General features: G+C 38.9%; 1 protein-coding gene and 1 long non-coding RNA gene across 10 annotated transcripts in view; both read left to right on the forward strand.

Annotated features, from left to right (window-relative positions):
* Positions 1–25,414, forward strand: part of slc37a1 (solute carrier family 37 member 1) — a 141,093-nt gene that overhangs the window by 10,256 nt on the left and 105,423 nt on the right. For all 9 annotated transcript variants that reach the window (XR_004931322.1, XR_004931323.1, XM_036138750.1 and 6 more), the window contains 13 exons: positions 4,457–4,535; positions 12,521–12,656; positions 13,021–13,097; positions 13,215–13,381; positions 14,310–14,362; positions 14,442–14,516; positions 17,817–17,939; positions 18,023–18,113; positions 18,428–18,490; positions 18,755–18,840; positions 19,115–19,163; positions 22,637–22,710; positions 22,814–22,892. Coding sequence is in view for 7 of the 9 variants with exons in the window: in XM_036138750.1 (XP_035994643.1) it covers positions 4,457–4,535; positions 12,521–12,656; positions 13,021–13,097; positions 13,215–13,381; positions 14,310–14,362; positions 14,442–14,516; positions 17,817–17,939; positions 18,023–18,113; positions 18,428–18,490; positions 18,755–18,840; positions 19,115–19,163; positions 22,637–22,710; positions 22,814–22,892 (1,152 nt within the window). In the remaining 2 variants the exon portion in view is untranslated. The remainder of the gene's footprint in view (positions 1–4,456; positions 4,536–12,520; positions 12,657–13,020; positions 13,098–13,214; positions 13,382–14,309; positions 14,363–14,441; positions 14,517–17,816; positions 17,940–18,022; positions 18,114–18,427; positions 18,491–18,754; positions 18,841–19,114; positions 19,164–22,636; positions 22,711–22,813; positions 22,893–25,414) is intronic.
* On the forward strand, positions 7,500–11,212 carry LOC110367449. Its single transcript, XR_002427473.2, has 4 exons — positions 7,500–7,585; positions 8,562–9,143; positions 9,336–9,482; positions 10,275–11,212. It is a non-coding gene; the product is annotated as an uncharacterized LOC110367449 (long non-coding RNA).

Here is a 25,414-nt window from a genome sequence, read left to right on the forward strand (position 1 = left end):
TTCATGCAGGTCTAGCTACCAAAAAAGAAAAAGAAAAAAGACGAACAAGTAGACAGCTGTGATGGACTCAGGGGGTGGATTTTTGGTTTAAGCAGACAGACATGCGACAATCTAATAACAAAGCTAATATTTTTGTGACAGTAAACAGAGCCGTTTACTTTCTCATAACGTGTTATATTGAGTGATCAATCGAGTTTTAACCGACATAGCAATCCCTACGATCGTACTAACAAGTGTTACATTTTCAGTTTTAACCCACTAACTGAACGATAATGTAACGACACCATTGCTATATTTCATTAAGAAAAGTAAAACATCTTCATTTCCACGCCGGTTGGAGATGAGGCGGAGTTGACTGGATTCATTCTTCCAGCTGAATGCGCTCCCGACGCAGGGGATCCAGATTCTGGCGGGGATAAGTCGTTTGGCTGTGCTATCCTAGCGCAGCAGGTCTTGGTGATATCACAGCAAAATGAGAAAAAGTCTGGGCTATTTCTGCCCTGCGATGGACTGGCGACCTGTCCAGTTTATACCCCGCCTCTCGCCCATTGACAGCCGGAGATCGGCGCCGATCCGAACCCAGCAGGGATAAGCGTGTTAGAAAATGGATGATGGATGGTCTGGGCTATTTCTTTTTCCTTGCCATCAAGATCTTTGCCAACTGGCGCCAGAAAATACTATTATTGGGCTTTCCTCGTCTGGAAACAAATGTTCACTACACCTTACAGATTGAACGCACTCAGCTGACAATACAGCGATCTGATTGGCTGAGCAGCAAAAATCGAATCACGTGACCTCTCGGACCGGAGCGCAACCGTTTAGATTTTTTATCAGCAATAACTTCTTAATGTGCAAGTGAAAACGCGGGAACATTGGTGTTTTGAGATCACTGCTATGTGTAGCAACTTATCCAAGTGCAAGAAAGTTGCCGTCTGACAGTTCATACGAAACTTTTTAAGGAGACGTCCCACAGATTCTGGCCCACGGACTAAGACTCGTTTTGAGTAAACTATGGTTGTAGCTCAGTGTCTGCCATGCGGTGGTTGCGGAGAGGTGTCTGTTTTGTAGAATAAATCATCCGCCGATGAGTTATTGATCTGGAAAGCCGAATCTGAAACCACCGAAAAACATTTCAGATCCCAAATGTACAGCGTTCTAATTCTTCCAGTCTATTAGCAGCTTCCCTTAAGAGGTTGGACACTGAACGTCTGCCTGCTGAGTTTGACATTACTTAACAATTCTTTAGTGCTTGGAAAAGCCATGTAGATTCAGCGATGCAGTAAAAATGCTAACCAACCAATGGGAAGAAGTGGAGCCCTTAAGACACAGCCCCTCCTCATTTGCATAATGAGGCAGAAATGCATACAGAAATGTAAAAAGGACAGGCAGAAATGTAAAAAGGAGAGACAGAAATGTAAAAACGGCAAACAGAAATGTAAAAAGGACAGGCAGAAATGTAAAAAGGACAAACAGAAATGTAAAAAGGACAGACAGAAATGTAAAAACGAGAAACAGAAATGTAAAAAGGACAGACAGAAATGTAAAAAGGACAAACAGAAATGTAAAAAGGACAGGCAGAAATAAATGGCATCGGAGAAATAAATAGGGCAAAAAAAATACAAAGAAAGAATAAAACAGACAAAAATATTATAACATGCACATAAATAAATACTTAAAAAAATAAGTAATTAATAAATAAAGTAGCTAATTAAAGGAGATATATACATTTTGTCTCACTGTATAATTTATTTTCTACCTACATTTATTTGTTTATTATATTTTTGGTGGCACATAATTGTATGCATATTTATTTATTGAGCATTTATTTATTTCTGTATTTATTTTTAATTATGGAAGACTTGGTCCTCCATAGATCTCAGCCAGCTGGCGCCAGAAAATGCTATTATTGGGCTTTCATCGTCTGGAAAAAAATGCATACAAACATCTTACGAGCGCAGCCATGATGAACTGGTGAACGCGCACAGCTGACAATACAGCGATCTGATTGGCTGAGCAGCAAAAATCGAATCACGTGACCTCTTGGACCGGAGCGCCACAGTTTAGATTTTTTATCGGCTATAACTTATTAATGTGCAAGTGAAAACGTGGGAACATTGGTGTTTTGAGTTCACTGCTATGTGTAGCAACTTTTCCCGGTGGAAGAAAGTTGCCCCCTGACAGTTCATACGAAACTTCTTAAGGAAGCGTCCTACAGATTCTGGCCCACGGACTACTTGTGTTTAAAAAGCCAGAGTAGTCAGACTTGGACCCCTTTCACAGATGTGACTGAGTTTACTTTAAAAAAAAAAAAAGATTTTCGTTGATCTTTCCCAGCCAAGAGACATTTAACTTGTTAATGTTTTTTTTTCTTAGCTTAGTCGGTTTTAGAAGCTTATCAGGAACTTGCTGCAGCTATAAGCTACAGTAAGGGTTATCTGCCATCTGAGAAGATTTTTGAAATGCCTACAAAGTTTGTCAAGAGATGTTATTGTTCATTTCTCCTACCTGTATCTGTAGTCTTATTCTTTTACTGTCCAATATACCCAGTGGGCATTATAATGGAACAAGTCCAATTTTTTTGCAGTTATTTTTTTAGATGCAAGTTTTCTTACTGAAAACACTATGAAAAAGTTGGACAACTGCTTGAATGTACAGTCATGGCCAAAAGTATTGAGAATGACACAAATATTATATTTCACATTATCTGCTCACATTATCCCTCTGGTTTTCATGTGTGTATGTCAGATGTTGTCATCACATACGTGCAGAAATACAATTGCAATCATTATGAGTAACAAAAGCTTTTAATGACAGAATGAGTTAATGCAGCAAGTCAATATTTGCAGTGTTGACCCCTCTTCTTCAGGACCTCTGCAATTCTCCCTGGCCCTGCTCTCAATCAACTTCTGGACCAAATCCTGACTGATAGCAGTCCATTCTTGCACAATCAATGCTTGCATTTTGTCAGAATTCCTAGGTTTTGTTTTTCCACCCATCTCTTGATGATTGACCACAAGTTTTCAATGGGATTAAGATCAGGGGAGTTTCCAGGCCATGGATCCAAAATCTCTGTTTTGTTCCCTGAGCCAGTTAGATATCACCTTTGCTTTATGGCAAGGTGCTCCATCATGCTGGAAAAGGCATTGTTTATCACCAAACTGCTCTTGGACGGTTGGGAGAAGTTGCTCTCGGAGGACATTCTGCTACCATTCTTTATTCATGGCTGTGTTTTTAGGTAAGACTGTAAGAGAGCCGACTCCCTTGGCTGAGAAGCAACCCCACACATGAATGGTTTCAGGATGCTTTACAGTTGGCATGAGACAAGACTGGTGGTAGCGCTCACCTCGTCTTCTCCGAACAAGCTGTTTTCCAGATGTCCCAAACAATCAGAAAGGGGATTCGTCAGAGAAAATGACTTTACCCCAGTCCTCAGCAGTCCACTCCGTGTACCTTTTGCAGAATATCAGTCTGTCCCTGATGTTTTTCCTGGAGAGAAGTGGCTTCGTTGCTGCCCTCCTTGAGACCAGGCCTTGCTCCAAGAGTCTCTGCCTCACAGTGCATGCAGATGCACACCTCTGCACACCTGCCTGCTGCCATTCATTCTTGAGCAAGCTCTGCACTGCTGATAGCCCGATCCCCAGGCTGAAACACTTTTAAGAGACAGTCCTGGCACTTGGTGGTCTTTATTGGGCGCCCTGGAGCCTTTCTGGCAACAATGGAACCTCTCTCCTTGAAGTTCTTGATGGTGCGATAGATTGTTGACTGAGGTGCAATCTTTCTAGCTGCGATTCTCTTTCCTGTTAGGCCATTTTTGTGCAGTGCAATGATGACTGCACGTGTTTCTTTCACAGAAAAGAAACAATGATGCCAAGCACCAGCCTCTTTTTAAAGTGTCCATTGGTGTCATTCTTACTTAATCATGACAGATTGATCTCCAGCCCTGTCCTCATCACCACCCACACCTGTGTTAATGGTGCAATCACTGAAATCATGTTAGCTGCTCCTTTTAAGGCAGGGCTGCAATGACGTTGAAATGTGTTTTGGGGGATAAAGTTCACTTTCTAGGCAAATATTGACTTTGCAATTAATTGTTGTTACGCTGATCACTCTTTATAACATTCTAGAGTATATGCAAATTGCCGTAATAAAAACTGAAGCAGTAGACTTTGTAAATATTAACATTTGAATAATTTGCAATACTTTTGGCCATGACTGTAAAGAATCCATAAAATGTGTTGCTAGTAAACCTGTTAAGTCAACAATTAGAAGTCAGTATTTGAAAGCTCTGCATTTATTGTAGAACATCTTTGCTTTTGTTCCAAAGCAAAGACCATTGGCTTTAAATAAACTGAAAGTGTCAGCAAGGGTTGTCATGTTGGAAAGAGCATTTCTCAATGAAGCATTAAGCAACCACTTGCTGCATAACTGCTTTTAGTAATTGTTATTTTAATTTTAGATAAAAGCAACTACAAACAGCTGTTGGGAGCCATGGACTACTCCTTTCTCTGTGCCTATGCGATTGGGATGTACCTCAGGTAAGACATGATAAAGGTTGAATTGATTTAGTAGATTTTGAATGGTGAAAAACACGTTTAATGATCTTAGTGACCTCCTGTCTGTGATATGTGTTGTCAACGTTCACTTTGACAACCCTGAAGACAGAAGTGCAAAAGAACTTTGTGACACACTTAGAAACTTTGGTTTAACTCAACATGTTAAACAGCCAATGCACAAACAGGGACATATTTTAGACTTAATCATCACTAAAAGTCTAAACATTTCCAAGGTCAATGTAACTGATGTTGCCCTATCTGATCACTTTTGTTACCTTTGAAAGCATTTTTTCCAGTGACTCATTTAGCCAAACGGACATCATAAGAAAACGCATCTTTAAGAACAATGCCACGGAAACTTTTATTCAAGCTTACTCTGCTACCTGTACCTTAAGCTGCAACTCAGTAGATGAGCTAGTAGATAACTTTCATTCTAAAGTCTCAGACATCATTGACTGCATTGCTCCAGTTAAAGTGAAAGTTTCTTCAGGGAAGAAAAAATCTCCTTGGAGAAGTGCTTCAGCAGTTAGAGGTGAAAAAAGGGAGTGTCGAAAAGCTGAATGCAGGTGGAGAAAGACGAGACTCCATGTTCACTATGACATCTATAAAGAGACACTTTACAGATATAACTCAAAACTAAAAAATGCAAGGCAATCTTTCTTCTCTGAGATCATCAACAAAAACATTAATAAGGCTCGTGCCTAATTTGCCACAGTCGACAGGTTAACAAATCCTCCAATTAAACACCTTCTTAACAATAACCAGTTGCTCTGACGTTTTCCAGTCTGGCTTCCGTGCTCACCACAGTACAGAGACCGCCCTTATCAAGGTGTTTAATGACATCTATATAAATACAGACTGTGGAAAAACCACAGTGCTGGTTCTGTTGGACCTCAGTGCAGCATTTGATACTGTCGATCACTCCATCCTGTTAGAGCGCTTGGAAAACTAGGTCAGCCTCTCTGGTACAGCTCTCCACTGGTTTAAATCCCACATAAAAGACTTTTAGTGTCAATAAGTAACTTTACATCAGAGATCACAAAAATTGCCCAAGGGTCCATCCTGGGTCCCCTCCTCTTCAATATCTACATGCTCCCTCTAGCACAGATCATAAAAAACATCAGCTATCATAGCTATGCAGACGACACACAGCTCTACATCACCATGTCACCAGGTGACGATGAACCAGTTCAAGCACTGAGTAAATGCCTAGAAGAAATCAATGCATGGATGTGCCAAAATTTTCTTCAATTGAATAAAAACAAAACTGAAGTAATAATATTTGGACCAATAGAGGAGAGATCAAAAGTTAGCACATTGCTTCAGCTGCTTCTGCTAAAAAACATGGATTAGGCCCAAAATCTGAGAGTAGTGATGGCAGGGTTCCCGCGGGACCTTAAAGGCATAAAATGCAACATTTTTCAGTTAATTGTGTTCCATACCGTTTTGGATGATTAAATGAGTCATTTCAGCTCGAACAAAGGTTTTCTCGGCCGCCCTGGTAGTCTGTAGGGGAAATACCGTACTTGCAATTGCAGGAGCCCTCGGGTCGCACCCGCAGGCTCAGAAGTCTGGTGCATCGCGAGAGTCGGTCTTGCTTTACGGCGAGAACTGCTACACGCCCCCAGTGAAAGGCATGGTCATTCCTAGAGCAGTGGCGATATTTGTGCAGTTATCATGGCGGAAAAAACAGCGAAAGCCCATGTCGGAGCAGGCAATAAAGAGGAAAAGGGCTCTGGACAGAGAGAGAGAGGAGTCGTACACGGGTGAACATTGGGCAAGCTTTTTCCGAATGGCGAGAGCTAAAAGGAAAAAGAAGGCTGCTAGGCTGACACGGACCTCGCGTTTCTGCTGATGCGATTGTAAGTAACATTGGAATGGTCTCTCTCTCTCTCTCTGTGCATGTTCATACTTTCACTGTGTAAGTCATTGTTTGTACTGCCGTTTTTTCGACTTTTCGTTGCGTTCGCCTGTCTGCTAAGCTCAAAACAACCGCGCCTGGCTTGACGGAGAAACCACGGTTGCATAGTATACCTTTAAAAAGTCTTAAAATGTCTTAAATTAAAATCCGGCAAATTAAGGTCTTAAATTGTCTTAAATTTACCGTAAAGTTGCTGTAGGTATTACATTTTCAGCCGGTCTGCTTAATGACTATAGGGAAGCCCAGTGGTCCACCGCAAAACATCTAGTCAAAAATATCTTGATCAATTTAGTATGTGTAAAATGACAGTGTCCGCGATTTAATAGCTTATTACGGTAGGCCGCCAGCTACAGACACGGAAGTCGGTCTAGTGCGCCTGCGTGCCGCCATTACGCGGTTGTTGAGGTGAAGATGGGGAAGTGTAAATTTAACGACAAGTGGATGGAAAAGGATGCATTTAGGAGGTGGTTGGCGCCAACTGAAAATAATAATGAGGCAGTGTGTAAATTCTGCAAAAAGACCTTTTCATTAGGAACCATGGGGCTCAAAGCCGTCGGGTCGCACATGAAAGGAGGAAAGCACCAATGGTACGTTGCAGCAGCTAGTCATAGCAGGTCCAGGCTAATACCTGCATTGTTTGCAGCTCGACCTAACAATGTTAATGTTACTAGTTCAGACGCCACCTCACAGTCGGCTATAACAAGTTTTATTTCAACGCCAGACACCCAAAAGGCAGAGTTACTGTGGGTTCTCTATACTGTGACGAGGCACAATTCATTTAAATCGAACGAGGACATACGTGACGTCTTTGTTGCCATGTTCCCAGATTCGCAGCTTACAAAGTCATTCACCTGTGGTGAAAATAAAACGGCATATGTCGCCAAATATGTAATCGCTTCATTTATCAAGAAGAAGCTATCGTGCAGCGTTAGTGAGAAGCCATATTTCGTCATGTTTGTTCTTTGTCGTTTTATTCAAACTTTCATCAAACAAATGGACCTTCATTTGCACTACTGATGATGAAACTGGCACACACTACGTCATCTCCCGCTACTATGGATCGGTATTCATGGGTCACTCCAGAGCCGAGGACATGTTGGGTCATTTCAATGTAAGTAACATTAAGATTGTGTTTGAAATCGCATATTATTATTCATATTAAGTGTGGTGTAAAATTGAGTAATGTTAGTGCGGTTTAAAGCTCATATGCTAGCGGTGTAACTAAACACCATCAATCCCACGGTGTTCACTCCGGGTATAGGACTGGTTATGTGCTCCAGTCAGGTCAGACGTGACAGGTCTATGGTCACTTTGACAATCTAACGTAACAACACATTAGCTCAGAGTTTAAGATGTATAACTGTTGTATAGATATGGTTTATAGTTTAAATATGCCGAGTTATGAATTTATGGGCTGTTGGGCAAATGTAGCTGCTAATGTAGGCTGTCACTGTCACATAGCAACAGTAAACATTCACTTAAGGGTTAATGAGCTGTAAATAGAGATGCAGAAACAAGCTATGTTTGTATACACATTAGATATGTTGTATTTTACCACAAAATACACGATTTTAACCAGTTCTATAGTTTGTAAACCTATAGAAAATATTGAATTATCAAAATTGACCATTACATTTATAGGCCACGCACATAGAAAGTCCACTATGACCATATACTGACTTGAACAGAGCACATTAACCAGTACCACTGTTACAATCTGCATGAAGTTTTTTAATGTAAAAGCTCACATTTTTAATGTACGAAGGCATCCTATATCATAACTAATGTCTTTTTCACTTGTAATAAAACAAATCTGAATTGAACTCACTGAACATATACCAATTATATAATGATTAACGTTAATTATCACCTGCTTTTGTGTATGTTTGCATTTTATTGTTTAGGTGTATATTTGTGTGTGTTTGTGTCTGGGTTTTGATGGATGTTTTTGATCTCTCTCTCTCTCTCTCTCTCTCTTTCTCTTTCTCTGCTATATAAGCACAACCATTATTATATTATAATGTGGATTACTTAGCACATTGAATTGATCTTTTTCTTTTTTTCTTTTTTTTTTAACAAATGTGCAGGAAGGTACAAAGGAGCTGAATCTGAACAACATGCTCTCACTATCAATAGATGGGCCCGCTGTAAACTGGAAGTTTGTTGAACTCTTACAAGAGGAACACCGAGAGCAGTGTGGTGGAGCCCAACTACAAATAATTGAGAGCTGTGGCCTTCACACGATGCACAACTCGTTCAAGAACACCTTCGCAGTGTGGCAAGTTGAGAAAGTCCTGAAAGCCCTGCACTACCCGTTTCATTGTGCACCTGCAAGGAAAGAGGACTTTGTGTTAGTGACAAAGTGTGATACATTTCCTCTGCCATTTTGCGGACATCGATGGCTGGAAAACCTTCCAGCAGTGGAGCGAGCCATTGAAATTTGGCAATATATTGTCACCTATGTGGATCAGGTCAAAGCCAAGAAGCTCCCCAATCCAAGGTCATCATCATATGACACCATCGCAGAAGCCCGGATGGATCACTTCATCTTGGCAAAGTTAAACTTCTTCATGAGTGTCTCAAGCAGTTTTTAGCCATTTCTCACCAAGTACCAGACAGATGCCCCGATGATTCCCTTCCTCGGCAGAGATTTGGAGGATCTAATCAGGGTAGGCCTAATGACTACTAAAAGTATATTGATGGTTTAATCATTCAAGCACCCGTCATTTACAGAGGATATGAACAATAAAATAAAGTACTGAGTTTTCAGCAAGATGATGTTTGTAGAAAGTATTGTCAATACTGTAATACTTATTCCAATTTTGTTTATAATTATTGTGCTTGTGCTATTCTATTTTCAGAGCCTTCTCAGATGCTTCATAAAGCGAGACGTCCAGGTTGATGTTTCCCCAGTAAAGCTGGTCAGGCTTGATGTGACAGACCAAAAGCTTTGAGTCAGTCCAAAGCAAGTGGACATAGGCATGGGAGCCACAGCTGCCCTCAAAGTGGTAATTATCTTAAAATACTTTATCGTTGTGCTATATGAGCTGCAAAGTCACTTGACTAGTGAAGTATTTATTTTGAGAAATTAAAGAGATCAGTTTAATTGTTTTCACATCAAGTAGTTGACCTATTAATTGGATCTGTCAAATGTTGTGTAGTGTAAGTTACACATAGGGAGAGTTTGTTTGATGTTTTTGGTGATGTGACTTTTGTGCTTTTGTCAGGGAATGTCAGGCAGTCAGAGTAGTGGAAGTGAGCGTGAGTTGTTACTGTTCATGCGAGACAGCCAGAGTGCCCTGTCAAAAATGTGTCAGAATATTTTATTAAAGTGTCCCCTGAAGTACCCCTCTGTCCGAAATATGATGTGCCTGGACCCCCAAAAGATGCACAAAGAACCTGACATGTGCCTGCAAAAAATTAAGGCCCTCATCATGAAATTTGTGCAGGATAAGAAGCTGTCAGAAGGAGTCACAGCGGGTAACATCTGTACACATATCAGAAATGTGAACAATTAGCCTAGTGTTTATCAAAGGGAATCTTATTTTAGGTATCATACTATTATTTTGCAATTAATTTTTTTGTTTTATTTTTGTTTTATTTTATTGGAAGTACAGCCTAGAATGAGTTATAATAAATGTATGTAGGCCAAATATATGTTCTTAGACATAATCATTGAAATATAGTTGAAAATATGAAATGCATTTTCCAGAGTATAGTGAAAATAAATCTCTTGTGACAACAAAGTATAATTTTAATTAGAAAATATTACAGATGTGCTTGTCTTTATCTAAATGCAGGTGATAAGATTGCCCAACAATTTCAGAAGTTCCTCTTCAGTGAGGCCAGAGGAGAGGAATTCATGGCCTTCAGTGCATTGGATGGAAAATTGCGAGTTGACAGCTTCCTGCACAAGGCCATTAATTGGATATGCAGAACTTTGGAGTTTTGTGGAAAAGCTGCTGCTTCTGTCCCAGGACAAGCTACTGTGGAGCGTGGGTTCTCCATAAACAAGGAGGTGGAGATGTGCAATATGAACGAAGACACTATAGTCTCACAGAGACTAATCTGCGACTATGTAAGGATGTGTGGTGGAGTGGTCAAAGTGCCTCTAACTAAAGAGATGCTAAATGAGTGTGCATCTGCACGCAACCGGTACAGGATCTTCTTGGAAAATGAGAGGAAGAAAAAGGAAAGGACAAAACAGATGAACAAGAGGAAAGGGGTTGAAGATGAGCTTGAAGAGCTACGCAAGAAAAGAAGAACAATCTCAACTGTGTGTGAAACTCTAGAAAAAGATGCAGATGGTCTTGCAGAGAAGGCTGAGAATAGAGCAGGGACCAAGATGGCAGAACTTCTCACTAAATCCAATTCCATGAGAAAAAGATGCAAGGAAAAGAGAAGGGAGTTGGTGGACCTAGACCATGAAATTGAGAAGAAAGCAGCAGAGCTGCGCCACATGTCTTAAGGAGAATTTGGGATGTTACGAAACAAAGGGTTTCACATATTAAAAGTCATGTAATAACATTTGTGTTTTCTAACAGTTGTGTAGGTTATTTGTCAACATTTTGGCTTGTGAAAGGCTGTTGAGGACGTTAGTGAGTGAGCTTATTTTCAGTATTCTATATGGTTCCGTCATACAAGGCATTGTGTTGTTTAGTGTGATTTAACTTATGTTATGTTGGCTCTGTTCTACATCACAAAGGACCAAAATAAAATAAAACGGTCTCAAAGAAAATAATTTTTACTTTTTTTACTTACCGAGTTTACACATTGCACACAATTGATACCAAATGGAAAACTTCAAAATTTTGATTTCCATTGTAGGAGGAAATAAATTGAGTAGCCTTTTCCAAAGAAATTTTTGGGTCTTAAATTATATTTGTTGAGGTCTGAAAAAGGTCTTAAAAAGCTTAAATTTTACTTTTAAAATTGTTCAATGACCCTGGATGGACCCAGACCTGAACCTACAAAAGCATCTAAAGACAATTACAAGGTCAGCTTTTTATCACCTGGAGAACATTTCCAGGATTAAAGGACTGATGTCAAAGCAGGATCTGGAAAAACTAATCTATGCATTTATTTTTAGTCAATTGATTACTGCAACGGTGTTTTCACAGGTCTGCCTAAAAAGTGGATCAGACAGCTGCAGCTGATCCAGAACGCTGCTGCCCGCGTCCTCACTAAGACTAAGAAAGTAGAGAACGTAACCCCAGTTCTAAAGTCCTTACACTGGCTTCCTGGATCTCAGAGAATAGACTTTAAAATCCTTCTGTTAGTCTATAAATCCCTGAATGGCTTAGCACCTAAATACATCACAGACTTGTTATCAGTGTATTAACCCTCCAGACCACTAAGGTCGTCTGGCCTCAGGCTTCTCTGCATACTTAGAACCAGAACCAAACACGGAGAAGCAGCATTTAGTTCCTATGCTCCACTGATCTCGAACAAACTTCCAGAAAACTGTAAAAGTGCTGAAAGCCTGAGTTCTTTTAAATCAAGATTAAAAACACATTTGTTTAGGACTGCCTTCGACTGTTCTAGTTAAACTGTTTTACTGAAACATTGTATTTGAGCAATTTGTTCAATTTGAAACAACAGAAGAATAACTGTCTCCTCCAGCAGATTCACAACATCATCATCATGTAGACTACTGACAGCGTAAAACTGGAAGTCAGGGTGATTTGAAAGTATTACAGGTGTTGGGATGACTTTGTCGGTTTTCGGTTATTCAAATAAAAAAAAGATTATCTGTTGTGACTGAATATGTGAGGTCGTTTAAGCTCTCCACGTCACTGACAGATTATATTTGCAGCTCTGTCTTGCAGTTGTCCCCTCCACTGCATGCCAATTTGATGCTACTGAAAGATTAATGATATTGATTAATGTTACAATTAATGTATTTGGATCATCACCTACTAAACCTTTGTTCTGTTGTACTGCTTTAGCAACAGAAAAGGAACTGATCCTCTTGAAAGTTCAGAATCAAGCTTTCACATCATAAATAAATGTGACTTTAACATGTCATTGCTGTACCCCTGTGTAGCGGCATCATTGGGGAGCGTCTGCCTATCCGGCTCTATCTCACAGTGGGAATGCTGACCAGTGGGCTTTTCACCTGCCTGTTTGGGCTGGGTTACGTTTACAACATTCACAGCCTCTGGTTCTACATATTTGTTCAGGTGAGATGTACATTAATCTTTAGAATCTGTGATTTCTACCTGCAGTGTCGGCGCATAGCCTGTTATTATGTTTTCATATACAAGGCAAGAAACAAACACCCGTTTAGCCTGGTTGGTTGGAAATGCTCAATCAGAACTCATAATTACAGATGTCTGCAGATGCAGGAACAGCCAGCAATTGTGTTCACTGCTGTTGTCTAGTGTATTAGATTCACTGTCCAAACAAACCTGATGACACAGTTCTGTACCATGCATTTCCTTATACTTATGTAGCATACATTGGCTGATATGTGTATAAAAGGTTTATGTGGTTTGCTGAAACAATAAAGTATTCACTTTTTTTTTTTTTTTTTTTTTTTTTCAGGTGGCCAATGGTTTGGTTCAAACTACTGGCTGGCCCAGTGTAGTGACCTGTATTGGCAACTGGTTTGGAAAAGGAAGGCAAGTTGAAGTAATTCATTGCTTACATGTAAAGTTGGATTGAGCTGATAGTGGCTGAGGCATATGTTTTTAACATATTAAATGCTTAGTGTTGAAATCTTGTGGTGTTTTTGACAGGCGTGGGCTCATTATGGGGCTTTGGAACTCGCACACTTCAGTGGGGAACATCCTGGGCTCTTTGATTGCTGGTTACTGGGTCTCCTCTAACTGGGGCCTCTCCTTCATTGTACCAGGCCTCATCATCGGAGCCATGGGAATAATTTGTTTCCTCTTCCTTATTGAACGTAAGTCCCTATTTTTTATAAAAAATAGTTACAATCAATAATTATGTAAAATAGGTAACATAGATATTTAAAAACATATAGTATTGTTTTAGGTTCAAAACCTCCTTATAATAAATAATATATAAGAATAAAATACTTTCTTTTGTGCAAAGTTTGTTTCTGGGCAAAACCGCAAAAACGTTTTAGGGTGCAGTCAGCTTTGTGCATCACCCTTGACACAATGTTTTCCTCACTCGTGTTTCCACACTCAAAATGCTGGCAGAAGTACATCCATGCATTTGATTGCTGCATCATGATGATATACATGGAAAAAAAAAGGCAAGAACATAAAATGGTTCCACTTATGTAACTTTTAAAGCCTACTCATCTGTTTAAAGGCTAAACAAGTTAATTTCTATTGCACATTTCAGAAAGACAATTCTGTACAAGTGCTGTACATGAACAAGTCTGCTGGTGGTTCCTAGAGTCTCTAAAAGTAGAATTGGAGGCAGATCCTTTAGCTATCAGGCTCCTCTACTGTGGAACCAACTCCCAGTTTTGGTCCGTGAGACAGACACCCCGTCTACTTTTAAGACTTAAAACTCTCCTTTTTGACAAAGCTTACAGTTAGAGTGGCTTAGCTCTAACTATAAGTCCAATTTATGCTGTATTGAAATGTATAGTTGTTACACAACTTCTACCAGCAAGCATTACTGCTGCTTTGGCGGAGTTGAACAGTGATTTTACACCACCCACATTTTAACTCCATCCTGAGCTGCCCATGTCAGTTAGGGGCTTTAGGTCTCAGACTTGCTGATCGAGCAACCCTTACAAAAGTAATGCTTGGATGAGGCTGATGATTTTCTGGTTCATGAAAGAACACAAGCAACACCCCAAAGGTATAGAAAGAGAAGCACCAGATTAACCTAACCTGTTTTTCCCTCTGTAGATCCGAATGACTTAAAAGGTATATATGCTCAGAAGCTGTCTCCTGGCAACAGAGTGAGTAAATGATGTTTTCTTTTTTCAGCCTTCTTATGTGTCTTAACCTGTTTTATGTAACAAATCTGTCTTTATTCAGGTTTCAGCCAAAAGCTGGAATGGAGCAAATGGACATTCAAAGGTTTATCTGCAATTCAAGGACAACAAAAACCAGGTGTGCATCACTGTGGGTGAATATGCCAGATGTTTATGTAATGAGATTTTTCTGTGAACACCAGAAATCCATATCTTACTACATCTACCATATCAAATAGTTTTACTGCAAAGGCAAGATCTATCCAAAGCCTTATCTTCCAAAGAGGATCCAATAGAACCTACCTATGTACACAAGTGTGGCTATTTTATCTTAACTCATTTTTACTTAACACTTCAGGACATTTTTAAAGAAACTTCTCAGTCCCACAGTGCTAGGATAAATGAGATGCTCTGATAAAGTGACAACATACAGTGCATCGTGTTTGTTGTTTGTTACATGATGCAACAACAAGTTCAGTGTTCCCCTCATATTCTGTTGTAAGCTTACAACTATTTAACAGAAAGTCTTCAAAATAGGAAGGTCACTTCTGTCAGTGATCTATAGCTTTGGTGGGTATATTTAAGGCTGGATCTAAATGTTTAAGTCTTTGCGAACAACAACATTTGAAATCTTATTGTTTACTGTCACAAATATTTGGCTCTGAGTAGCTCGGCTATACACGTGATAAATCAGGTATTTTGTCATGTTCCAGAACAATAACATGTGGATTCAGCCTTGAGGTGTCTGAAAAGTATGTGCTGGGTTAAACACATTCAGGTTTCCTATTTGATATTCTTTTGTTTTTATTTATGTATCATTTCCATCTGTAATTGTTTCCAAGTAGGCGGCCTTTGTCCTCTGCTTACAGGCCACTGGTTAGAAAATCCCAAACAACTTGTGATAGCACATGTGTTTGATTGGGCTGGGAGAGGTGTACATTGATCCCATCTGAGAGTGCACTAGTTGACTCATCTTTTTCACGTCGGTGTCATTCATTAAGATTCGCTGCTGCGTTTGTGATCGCTGTCTTTCTGATGACCCAATATGGACCAAACGTATGCTGTCAGGCAGCTGGCCTCATGTTTAATTCATATACTTTAGTATTAGTGTTGCGCCGATGCCATTTTTTGGCCCCGATACTGATACCTGGCTGTGCAGTATTATCCAGTACCATTTTTTTTAAGTTGATGTGTGTGTCAATATATGAAGAACTGCATACTACTTAGGGTAGTAGAACTTTTGATTGCCTACCTGGAATGGGTGACAATAGTTGAATAAACCTTTGGCTCTCAAAGGCTAAAATAGTGCAACATTCGTGAAATTATGACATGTATAATAGTAATGCAACAGTAAGAGAGTAAAATTACATTATTAATTCAATAATCTCTTTTAAACCCTGAGTTTTGGCTCTCAAATGCCAAAATAGTGCAACTTTCATGAACTTGTATAACATGTATAATACTAGTCGGGAGAGAGAAGGCTGCGTTCAAGTGACATACAAACATCAAAATGGTATCGGTGCCCTTTTTGTTGGTACTTGCCGATACTACCATTTTAGTGCTGGATTGGGGCCCCGTCCCATACTGGTATCGCTATCGGTGCAACACTATTTAGTATACAGAAGAACCCTTGTGTTTTATGAAATTTTTATTCAGGTCAGGAAGGGATTGGCAAGACACAAATAAGAACACAAACACTGTTTCTATTAGGATAATAGCACCCATATTTATTATTCCCCAAAGAATACAGCAAGACAAACAGCAAGCTCTTCACACACGCAAAGTAGCAAGCACTTAAAGCTTTCAAACAGCCGTGATGTTCCATCTCTTACCATATAGGACTGGGAAGTCGGTCAGTCCGGTTAGAGCACAATCCACGCGGCCGGGCGTCCACACAACCCACGGCTGACTTTGACGACTGAGGGCGGTTCCCTCCTTTTTATGCTAATAAACAAAGTATCAGATGGGAGCGAGAGTGGCCACTTCTCCCTCCCATCTGAGCTGTTTGTCCCGTTTACAAAACATGTTTACCAAACAAAAACCGTTCCCAGCATCTCAGCAGTGTGTGAAACAAAATAATATTGCAAACTCAGAATACAGCAAATATAAGCAAAATAAGGAATACAGAATCAGTCTTTCCCACAACACATTGTCATAGGTTCCCACCACAAGTTAAAACAAGCTATAGCAAAATAACACATGTTGTTCTTAGTTTTATGTGAGCAACATAACAGGCATGAGCATATATGTTGCTCTTAGTTTAAAACTAACCAATTTCTCCCAAAATACATTGTCAAAGAACAAAAATTATTCTTTAATATATCACCTTGTTAGACTCAATAACAGAAAAGGGTTCTGGCCCAGTGCATGCAAAATGAGCGCAAACCATCAGCCCACCACCAACATGTTTATAACAATATATATAATATAATATATTTTGCCCCAAATGATCCATTGATTTAGTCTTTTTATGACAGTATTACTGTAACTATTGTATTGAACATTAACAGTTAACTTGTGAGCTGTATGTCTTCTTTTCCCTCTCTGCTCCAATCCCTTTCCCTGGCTAACGGTCTTTAATCTTTTCTGCCTGTCCTTTCATTTTCCTCCCTGATATTAAACAGATATTTATTAGTTTGGAAACAGCCTTACACCATTTCCTAGAATGATTGGCAGTAACAAATGCTTTTCGAAGCTCAGCATTCATGTCTTTTCTTCTTGGCCTTGGATGCTACAATGCAAACTACCCAAAGCTCTGGTTTTTATAGCAGTGGTCACACTGATGAAGAAAAGTAAATCCTCACATAAACAGAACCTGGCAGCCATATGTGTGCTAATAATGCCCACGGAGGCAGTAAAAGTGCATTTTGGCTCAGTACCTGTTTGATAAAAATCGTAACACCTCTCCTAAATTCTGCTTAGATTTTATTGTCTATTCAAGACGTGCTAGCCCTTGGGATTTATTCATCATTTTGACCAAATGATTTGGAATTGAAAACTGGTGGGGAGTTTACGTCTATGATTACTAAATCTAGGTGGACATTTTCTCTGATGTGTCTTACGGCCTGCTGCTGTTTTCTATATTAGTGATTTTATTTCTAGAGATTTGACTTGATGTATTCCTCCATAACTATGTTTTAATGATTCTTTCATCATCTTTTAATCACAGATGTATCTCAATTAATTTGGTCACTTTGATGATTAACATGATTTTTCAATACAATTTATGGTAAAATAAATAAATAAATAAATTCAAACACCACCTACTAACTCCTGCCTCATTTGAAAATCTTTTAATGATTCTGGGTTTAAAATACGGAAATGCTTCTCTGGGGGAGTTCTGGTCACCAGTGTTTATCTTTGTATCGTAGCATCAGCCCATTTTCACCTGCAGTCACTGATCTGTGGCTCACCTACTTCCCTCTCTGTCCTTATTCAGAGCTACGACACGGAGCTGCTGCTGCCCCGGAATGCTGTTTGTGTGCCTCTGCAGCCTGTTGAGGTGGTGAAGAGTGAGTCTGAGCTGTCTGCCATCAGCTTCATGGGAGCCCTCCGAATCCCCGTCAGTTAAATATAAACAACTTTACTAGTCATACTGAGGCTGGTAATCACTTCAGTTGTGGTATGACTTGTTGGTTTCTGCAGGGAGTGGTGGAGTTTTCTCTGTGCCTGCTCTTTGCAAAGCTCGTCAGTTATACCTTTCTTTTCTGGCTGCCCCTCTACATCACCAAAGCAGGTGAGTAGCAAACAGACACATGCACCCTGTCACAACCTGTCAACGTTATTTGGTCATTTTCTCTGAAGATTTTTTTTTTATCCAGTTTTAGTTTACTTATTTGTTGCTACATGTCTAAAAATGACTTTGAGACCCCTTGAATGAAAACATTCGTCTGGTTTGTTCAGATCTGACGTGACGTGAGTGATCAGTCAGATTATGTGTGTTCATTTCAGGCATTTCTCCTGTGATGAAAACATTTATTTTGTGAATATGCGATATATAAATGATCTGAGAGCAATATGATGATATAACTGTTTGTGATTTTTGTTCAGCTCACTTGAATGCAAAAAAAGCTGGAGATCTCTCCACATTGTTTGATGTTGGAGGAATTGTGGGTAAGTGAATTTTCTTTTTCTTTGTTTTTTTATTTTCTTCAGTCAGAAATAATTTAAATTGATACCTTTTGATGAGTACACTTTGTATTTTATAACAACTTATTGAACCTGTTTATTTGCTTCCTTGCTTTTCTCATGTGTGTCTCTCATTCATATATATATATATATATATATATATATATATATATATATATATATATATATATATATATATATATATATATATATATATATATATATATATATATACTCACACACATATAGGGGGGATCTTAGCAGGAGTCATCTCTGATAAAATGGGGAAGAGGGCCACCACATGTGCAGTCATGTTACTACTGGCTGCTCCAACAGTAAGCTTCTTTGTCTTAAAATATTTTGCAGAATGTTTGTTCAGAATTGAGTCTGCTGCATCCTATTTCCATATTTAGAAAATAAAAAGTATATTCCAACACAATAAAATACAACACTCTAGTAATAACAGAGCACCCTGTAATAACGCAGCAGTTCTTTCTTTTCAAATAATGTGTTTCATATAAATGTCCTACATAGTTTCTACCTCTTCTGAAAAGTGATGGACCCTAGCCTTGCCTCCTTCCTCATGTTGGTTTGCTTTTTGCTCTGCAGCTCTACGGCTTCTCCATGATCAGCCAGTTTGGTCTGGGACCAACCATTGGTAAGAAGCAGCCGTCTCCTCTTAGCTGTGTGACAATAATCCTTGTCTTCTTTGGATGTTTTTATTTCTGGCAGGAATTTATAAAGTTATACTTCAAAAATATTATAGTCGACTCTTTGTGTAGAGCAATTGTTTCCTAGAGATGTTGAGTGTGGTATACAAAACATCTTGGAGAGCTTGAAGAATGTAGCATTTGGTGATATGTTTTAGAGCATTGCACCTCATGACCTTAGAAGGATTAAGCACAGAGTTGCAGCAAATATAGCAGTGCACAAAAGTTCAAAAAACTGAAAAAGAGTTCCAATGTGTTTGTTGCATCAATAATGATACAGTAGATTTGGTTTGAAACCCTTCAAATGGCCTCATTTTGAAACAACACTCCTCATGCTATGAAACCGTTAAAGCTTCATGCTTGCTAAGTATGAGAGATTGCTCTAAAGCCATCAACAATGCAGATGACTCTACACTCTTTCATGAGGAGTGAATGCTGCTTGTCAAGACGTGATGCAACCTATTCGGTTTCCTTAGAGAGGAAACTTTTGATCAATCTGTATAATTTGATTGAATTTGATTTTGTAAAGTGCCTGTTCCTTGGTACCTATAAAAGTCTCAAATTTATTTGTGGCTTACAATTTAGTCTGATTTTATTTCCTCATGGCGTGATTGCACAACAGATGAGTAGAAAGGAGAGCAGGAAACACAGCGAATAGCGTTCTCCACCTTTCAAACTAAAACTGAGCCAAGGTTTCCTTCAGATCCCTGTGTTCTACTGTTGAACAACTGAACTGATGTAAATGCATTTTTACATGAGAAGGACGGCACAGGGGTAGCCTGCACAACCCATATAAAGAGGCTTTTAGTGCTCGATTCCGGTCCGTTGACCTTTGTTAAAGGAAAGTTTTCCTCTCCACTGTCGCCCCATGCTTGCTCAGTATGAGAGATTGCTGCAATGCCATCAACAATGCAGACAACTGTCCTCTGTGGCTCTATGCTCTTTCATGAGGAGTGAATGCTGCTTGTTAAGACTGCAATCTGCTGGGTTTCCTTAGATAAGAAACATTTGTTGTGAATTGGCACTATATGAATAAAATGTTATTGTTTAAATTAATGTAGCTAATATATAGTTACCCTGATAGAAATTTCCCTATCTGGTTAACATACTCTATTATGAAGCAGTAGGATGAGAATTTTAGTTAACAGTCCCGTCCAAATTATAAAAGATATTTCAACAATTCTTTTCATTAGGATAAATTAATCAGTGTTTGTCAAATACTGGGTTTGGGATTTTATAGACAAGATTATTCTTGAGTGTGCACACAAGTTCAGGAATTTTCATTCCTCTATTCCAATGTCCTAAAGAGACAGGAAAAAGGAAAAAGGCATACTTGAATTTAAAATAAATGAATCTGCTTTCTCCATTTTCTGGATTAAATAATAAGTCTGGTTTCTAATTATTTGGGTTATTTGCTTTAAACTGAACTTTAGTTTTTTTCACATAAGAATCAGCTTTATTGGCTAAGACATTTGACTTCTGTTTTATGTACAGACAGAAGTAAATAAACTTTAGAGAAAATAAAATAAAGAATAAAAGAAACAGTATGTACACATATGATTTCATTTTGCCTATGTCTGTCGCTGATTTTTCTAAAGTGTGTTTTAGGGCAGTCAAAAGTAGCCGGTCAACGGCGGCAAATCGCTGTCTATAGTAGCTCTTGCCGCCGCCTACATTTCCCCGATTATACATCCCAAAAATCACCTTGGCATCTGTCTCCACTGAGAGCAACATTAACGATTGATTGGGTTCCTTGTTCCAACCGAGATGCTACTTTTCCGATCAAAACACAGACCGGTGTTATGCCGAAAAGTGCATGGCTGCCGAGATATGCATCCCCTGTCGCGGGAGCGCGCCTCGCTTTGTACAACTAAATATCGACAAAGAAATCGGAGTAAAATATGACCAACGCAGTTACTTGTTCTTAAATTAATGATATCAAAACGTTTTATTAAACCTCTTGTGGGAAAAAAAAATGTTATTTGGCAGATTCGTTTACAAAATTACGGGTGTTATGAACAACATTAAATCCAAAGTTTTTATCCGAGGTACGGCTGATTTATTTGTTGTGGTCTCTTGTCATTCACACACAACAATAAACCGTGAGAGCCGACGTGAGTTTTGAAACTCCAAAGCTTTGTCTTAAGTGGAAGATCAAACGTGCATCTGCACAGCACTGCGTTGAAAGACCAGTGTGATGCATTCAGAAGCCGTCAGAAAGCTATGGTGCATTCAGGAGCATGGGACATTTCAAACTTAAAAGGAAAGAGGCATAAAACTGAATAGAACTTAACTCCTACAGTAATGTATTTATCCAGAAACAGTGTGGGCTTTCTTACAATACTGAATGCTCTATAATTCTATTTCTGATATTTTTTGATTATGCACATCTATCAGCTTTTTATTCTGAAAAATCTATAATATTACATATAATATAGTATTACAGCAGCAAATTATCAAAGTTTTTCAGGGGTGCATTTTGTGTTTGTCTCTAGAATCCTCGCCGATAATATGATATTGTGTGTGTGTGTGATGAGTGCAAGTGAAATTAAACTGACATAAGAGATTTCGAAACAGCGATATGACTGAAATAAATTCAACATGTAAATTCAATTTCAAATTCCAACCCTGTATTTTTATCATAAAAATTTGACTTTGTTCATAAAGAAATGTTACGATCGTTTTTAGAACAGAACTGTGAATAATAATAAGATTAATAGACCTCACCTAATCGGATCTGTTTTATGTGGTGCTAGTAATTCAAATTAAACTAATTTTATGCAAATGGGATTAACTTACCTTGTTAAAACATGATAACATCATGTGAAAAAAATAATGTTTTAAGAATAATAATATAAAAAAACAAAGTTTGTTTTTGAAGAATTGATCATTCACTTCTTTTTTTTGCCTTTTATTCAATTTGAAACATGCACTCTGACTCTATTGTTTAAATAATCACCTGTTTTGAAAGCTTCCATAATACATCAGGGAGACTTTTCAAAATTCTCCCCTCCGGGGCTCGGGCACCTGCATAAGTGCACCCTCCTACCTGATAGTGTGTGGCCTGCTACTGTAAAAAAGTTTGACTGCCCTGGTATTTGACATTACAGAATGCGTTCAATTCAATTTTATTTATATAGCGCCAATTCATGAAACATGTCATCTCAAGGCACTTTACAAAGTCAAATTCAATCCTATTATACAGATTGGGTCAGATTATATAGATTGGTCAAAAATTTCCTATATAAGGGAACCAGTTGATTGCATCAAAGTCCCGCCAAGCAGCATTCACTCCAGCATTACATTAGTTTTCTATATGTACATATACTGTATGCAGCACAGGGAACTCCACTGTGAAGCAGTCTGTGGACACAAAGGTAGACTTTAGGGACAGAACTTTGACTGGTTTTGTGTTTCCCAGGAATGCTGTTGGTATGTGGAGGCCTGGTAAATGGACCGTATGCCCTTATAACAACTGCAGTGTCAGCAGATCTGGTAAACATTTAAAACCAATGTATATTTTTTGTTCTAAATCCTTTTTTATTTTACATGTACACCATTGCTCTGTGATCCTAACCTTTTGTCTTTTTGCTTATAGGGAACACACAAAAGCCTGAAAGGCAATGCCAGAGCACTGTCCACAGTTACTGCCATCATTGATGGGACAGGATCTGTAGGTCAGTAGCACTCATAGAGGAAATGTCTCTCCTCTTGGATACAATTTATTTTCTCACCTAGAGAAACAATATTATATTGGATTACTGAATGTTTTTTCTCTCCAAGGTTAGAAAATAAACCTACCTTAGATAATTCCTAACTGAAACTCTTAAATGTTCCATTCAAATGTAACAAGTTTAGCACTTTTTTCACAGGGTTCAGTCATCCTGCTATGGAGTACTTTTGTCTTGAATTTCAGTTCTGCTGTCCTTTCACATATTACTTCCGATTTCATCCCACAGAAGAACAGTCTTTGAGTTATAATTGATGCCTGAAACTAAACAACTCTAAATAACCTGGAAAACAAATCAAAGTTGCAGATCATTTTTTTCAGCGGTCTCCATAAACTGTTTACACAAAAAATGTTAAACCTTTTCTGCAGCAGTCCTCCCTTGTCTATCTTAAAGGCATAGAGCGGTGGTCGATACACCCTTAAATTAATGTCACAATATAGTTTGGATATATCACAATATATCATTCATATTGCAGTATTTAAATCAGTTCTTCTTCATAGTAAGAACATAAAACAGCGCAGCAAAAACCCATTGAGATTTGGACCTTCTTTCCAAGAGCAGGACAAATGAAACAAGCTTTGCAGATTTCCTACTATGTAGTTCAACAACCTGTAATCAGTTTCATAACAAACGTTAAGCTGCAGTATGGCTTCTCAGTTTGAAATCTGTTTCTCAGACTGACAAACATATCTACAAATATAAATCCCTCTGACCAATATCTTGACTAAATAAAAATGGCCAAATTAGTGCATACATGCCTGCAGACAAGGGGGGGACAAATGGGTCAGCTGTCCTGGGCCCAGGAAAGATGGGGGCTGCCGGGGGCAGAAATCATTAAATCATAGGCAAGGCAAGGCAAATTTATTTGTATAGCACATTTCAGTACAGAGACAATGCAAAGTGCTTTACGTGATTAAAATACAGGAAAAAACAAACAAGCAAAAAAAAAACAGAGAAAAGCAAGTAGGAATAAAATGTAGAAACAAAATAGAACATGGAAAAATAGTAACTAAAAGCAAACATTAAAAACAGTTGGACTACAAAGTAAACTAATGATGTTTCAGTAAAACAGTTTAACTAGAACAGTTTAAGGCAATCCTAAACAAATGTGTTTTTAATATTGATTTAAAGGAACTCAGGCTTCCGCACTTTAACAGTTTGTTCCAGATAAGTGGAGCATAGGAACTAAATGCTGCTTCTCCGTGTTTAGTTCTGGTTTTAGGTTCCAGAGTAGGCTGGAATCAGAAGACCTTAGTGGTCTGGTGTGTTGATACACTGAAAACAAGTCTGTCATGTATTTAGTTGCTAAGCCATTCAGGGATTTATAAACTAACAGAAGGATTTTGAAGTCTATTCTCTGAGATCCAGGGAGCCATGGAAGCACTTTAGAGCTAGGTCCATGTTCTCTACTTTCTTAGTCTTAGTGAGGATGCGGGCAGCAGCGTTCTGGATCAGCTGCAGCTGTCTGATCCACTTTTTAGGTAGACCTGTGAAAACACCATTGCAGTGATCAGTTCTACTAAAGATAAATGCATGGATTAATTTTTCCAGATCCTGCTTAGACATCAGTCCTTTAATCCTGGAAATGTTCTCCAGGTGATAGAAAGCTGACCTTGTAATTGTCTTTAGATGCTTTTGGAGGTTCAGGTCTGAGTCCATCACTACTCCCAGATTTTGGGCCTGATCAGTGATTTCTAGCTGAAGCAGCTGAAGCAATGTGATAACTTTTGATCTTTCCTCTATTGGTCCAAAAATTATTACTTCAGGTTTGGTTTTATTCAGTTGAAGAAAATTTTGGCACATCCATGCATTGATCTCTTCTAGGCATTTACTCAGTGCTTGAACTGGTCCATAGTCACCTGGTGACATGGTGATGTAGAGCTGTGTGTTGTCTGCATAGTCATGGTAGCTGATGTTGTTTTTTATTATCTGAGCTAGAGGGAGCATGTAGATATTGAAGCGTAGGGGACCCAGGATGGACCCTTGGGGAACCCCACATGTAATTTTTGTCGTCTGGGATGTAAAGTTACCTACTGACACAAAAAAATCCCTGTCCTTTAAGTAGGATTTAAACCAGTTGAGATCTGTACCAGAGAGGCCGACCCAGTTTTCCAGGGTGCTCTAACATAATGGAGTGATCGACAGTATCAAATGCTGCACTGAGGTCCAATAGTACCAGCACTGTGGTTCTTCCACAGTCTGTATTTATATGGATGTCATTAAACACCTTGACAAGGGCGGTCTCTGTACTGTGGTGAGCACGGAAATCTGACTGGAAAACATCAAAGTGGCTGGTTGTTGTTAAGAAGGTGTTTAATTGTTTTAATACAGCTTTTTCAATAATCTTACTGATAAGGGGGAGGTTTGAGATGGGCCTGCAGTTCTGGAGTAATAGTTTGTCTAAATTGTTCTTTTTCAGCAGTGGTTTGATAATTGCTGTTTTTAGGAACTGGGGAAAAACCTGACAG

This window comes from Fundulus heteroclitus, chromosome 7, assembly GCF_011125445.2.
Source record: "Fundulus heteroclitus isolate FHET01 chromosome 7, MU-UCD_Fhet_4.1, whole genome shotgun sequence".
Classification (NCBI taxonomy): domain Eukaryota; kingdom Metazoa; phylum Chordata; class Actinopteri; order Cyprinodontiformes; family Fundulidae; genus Fundulus; species Fundulus heteroclitus.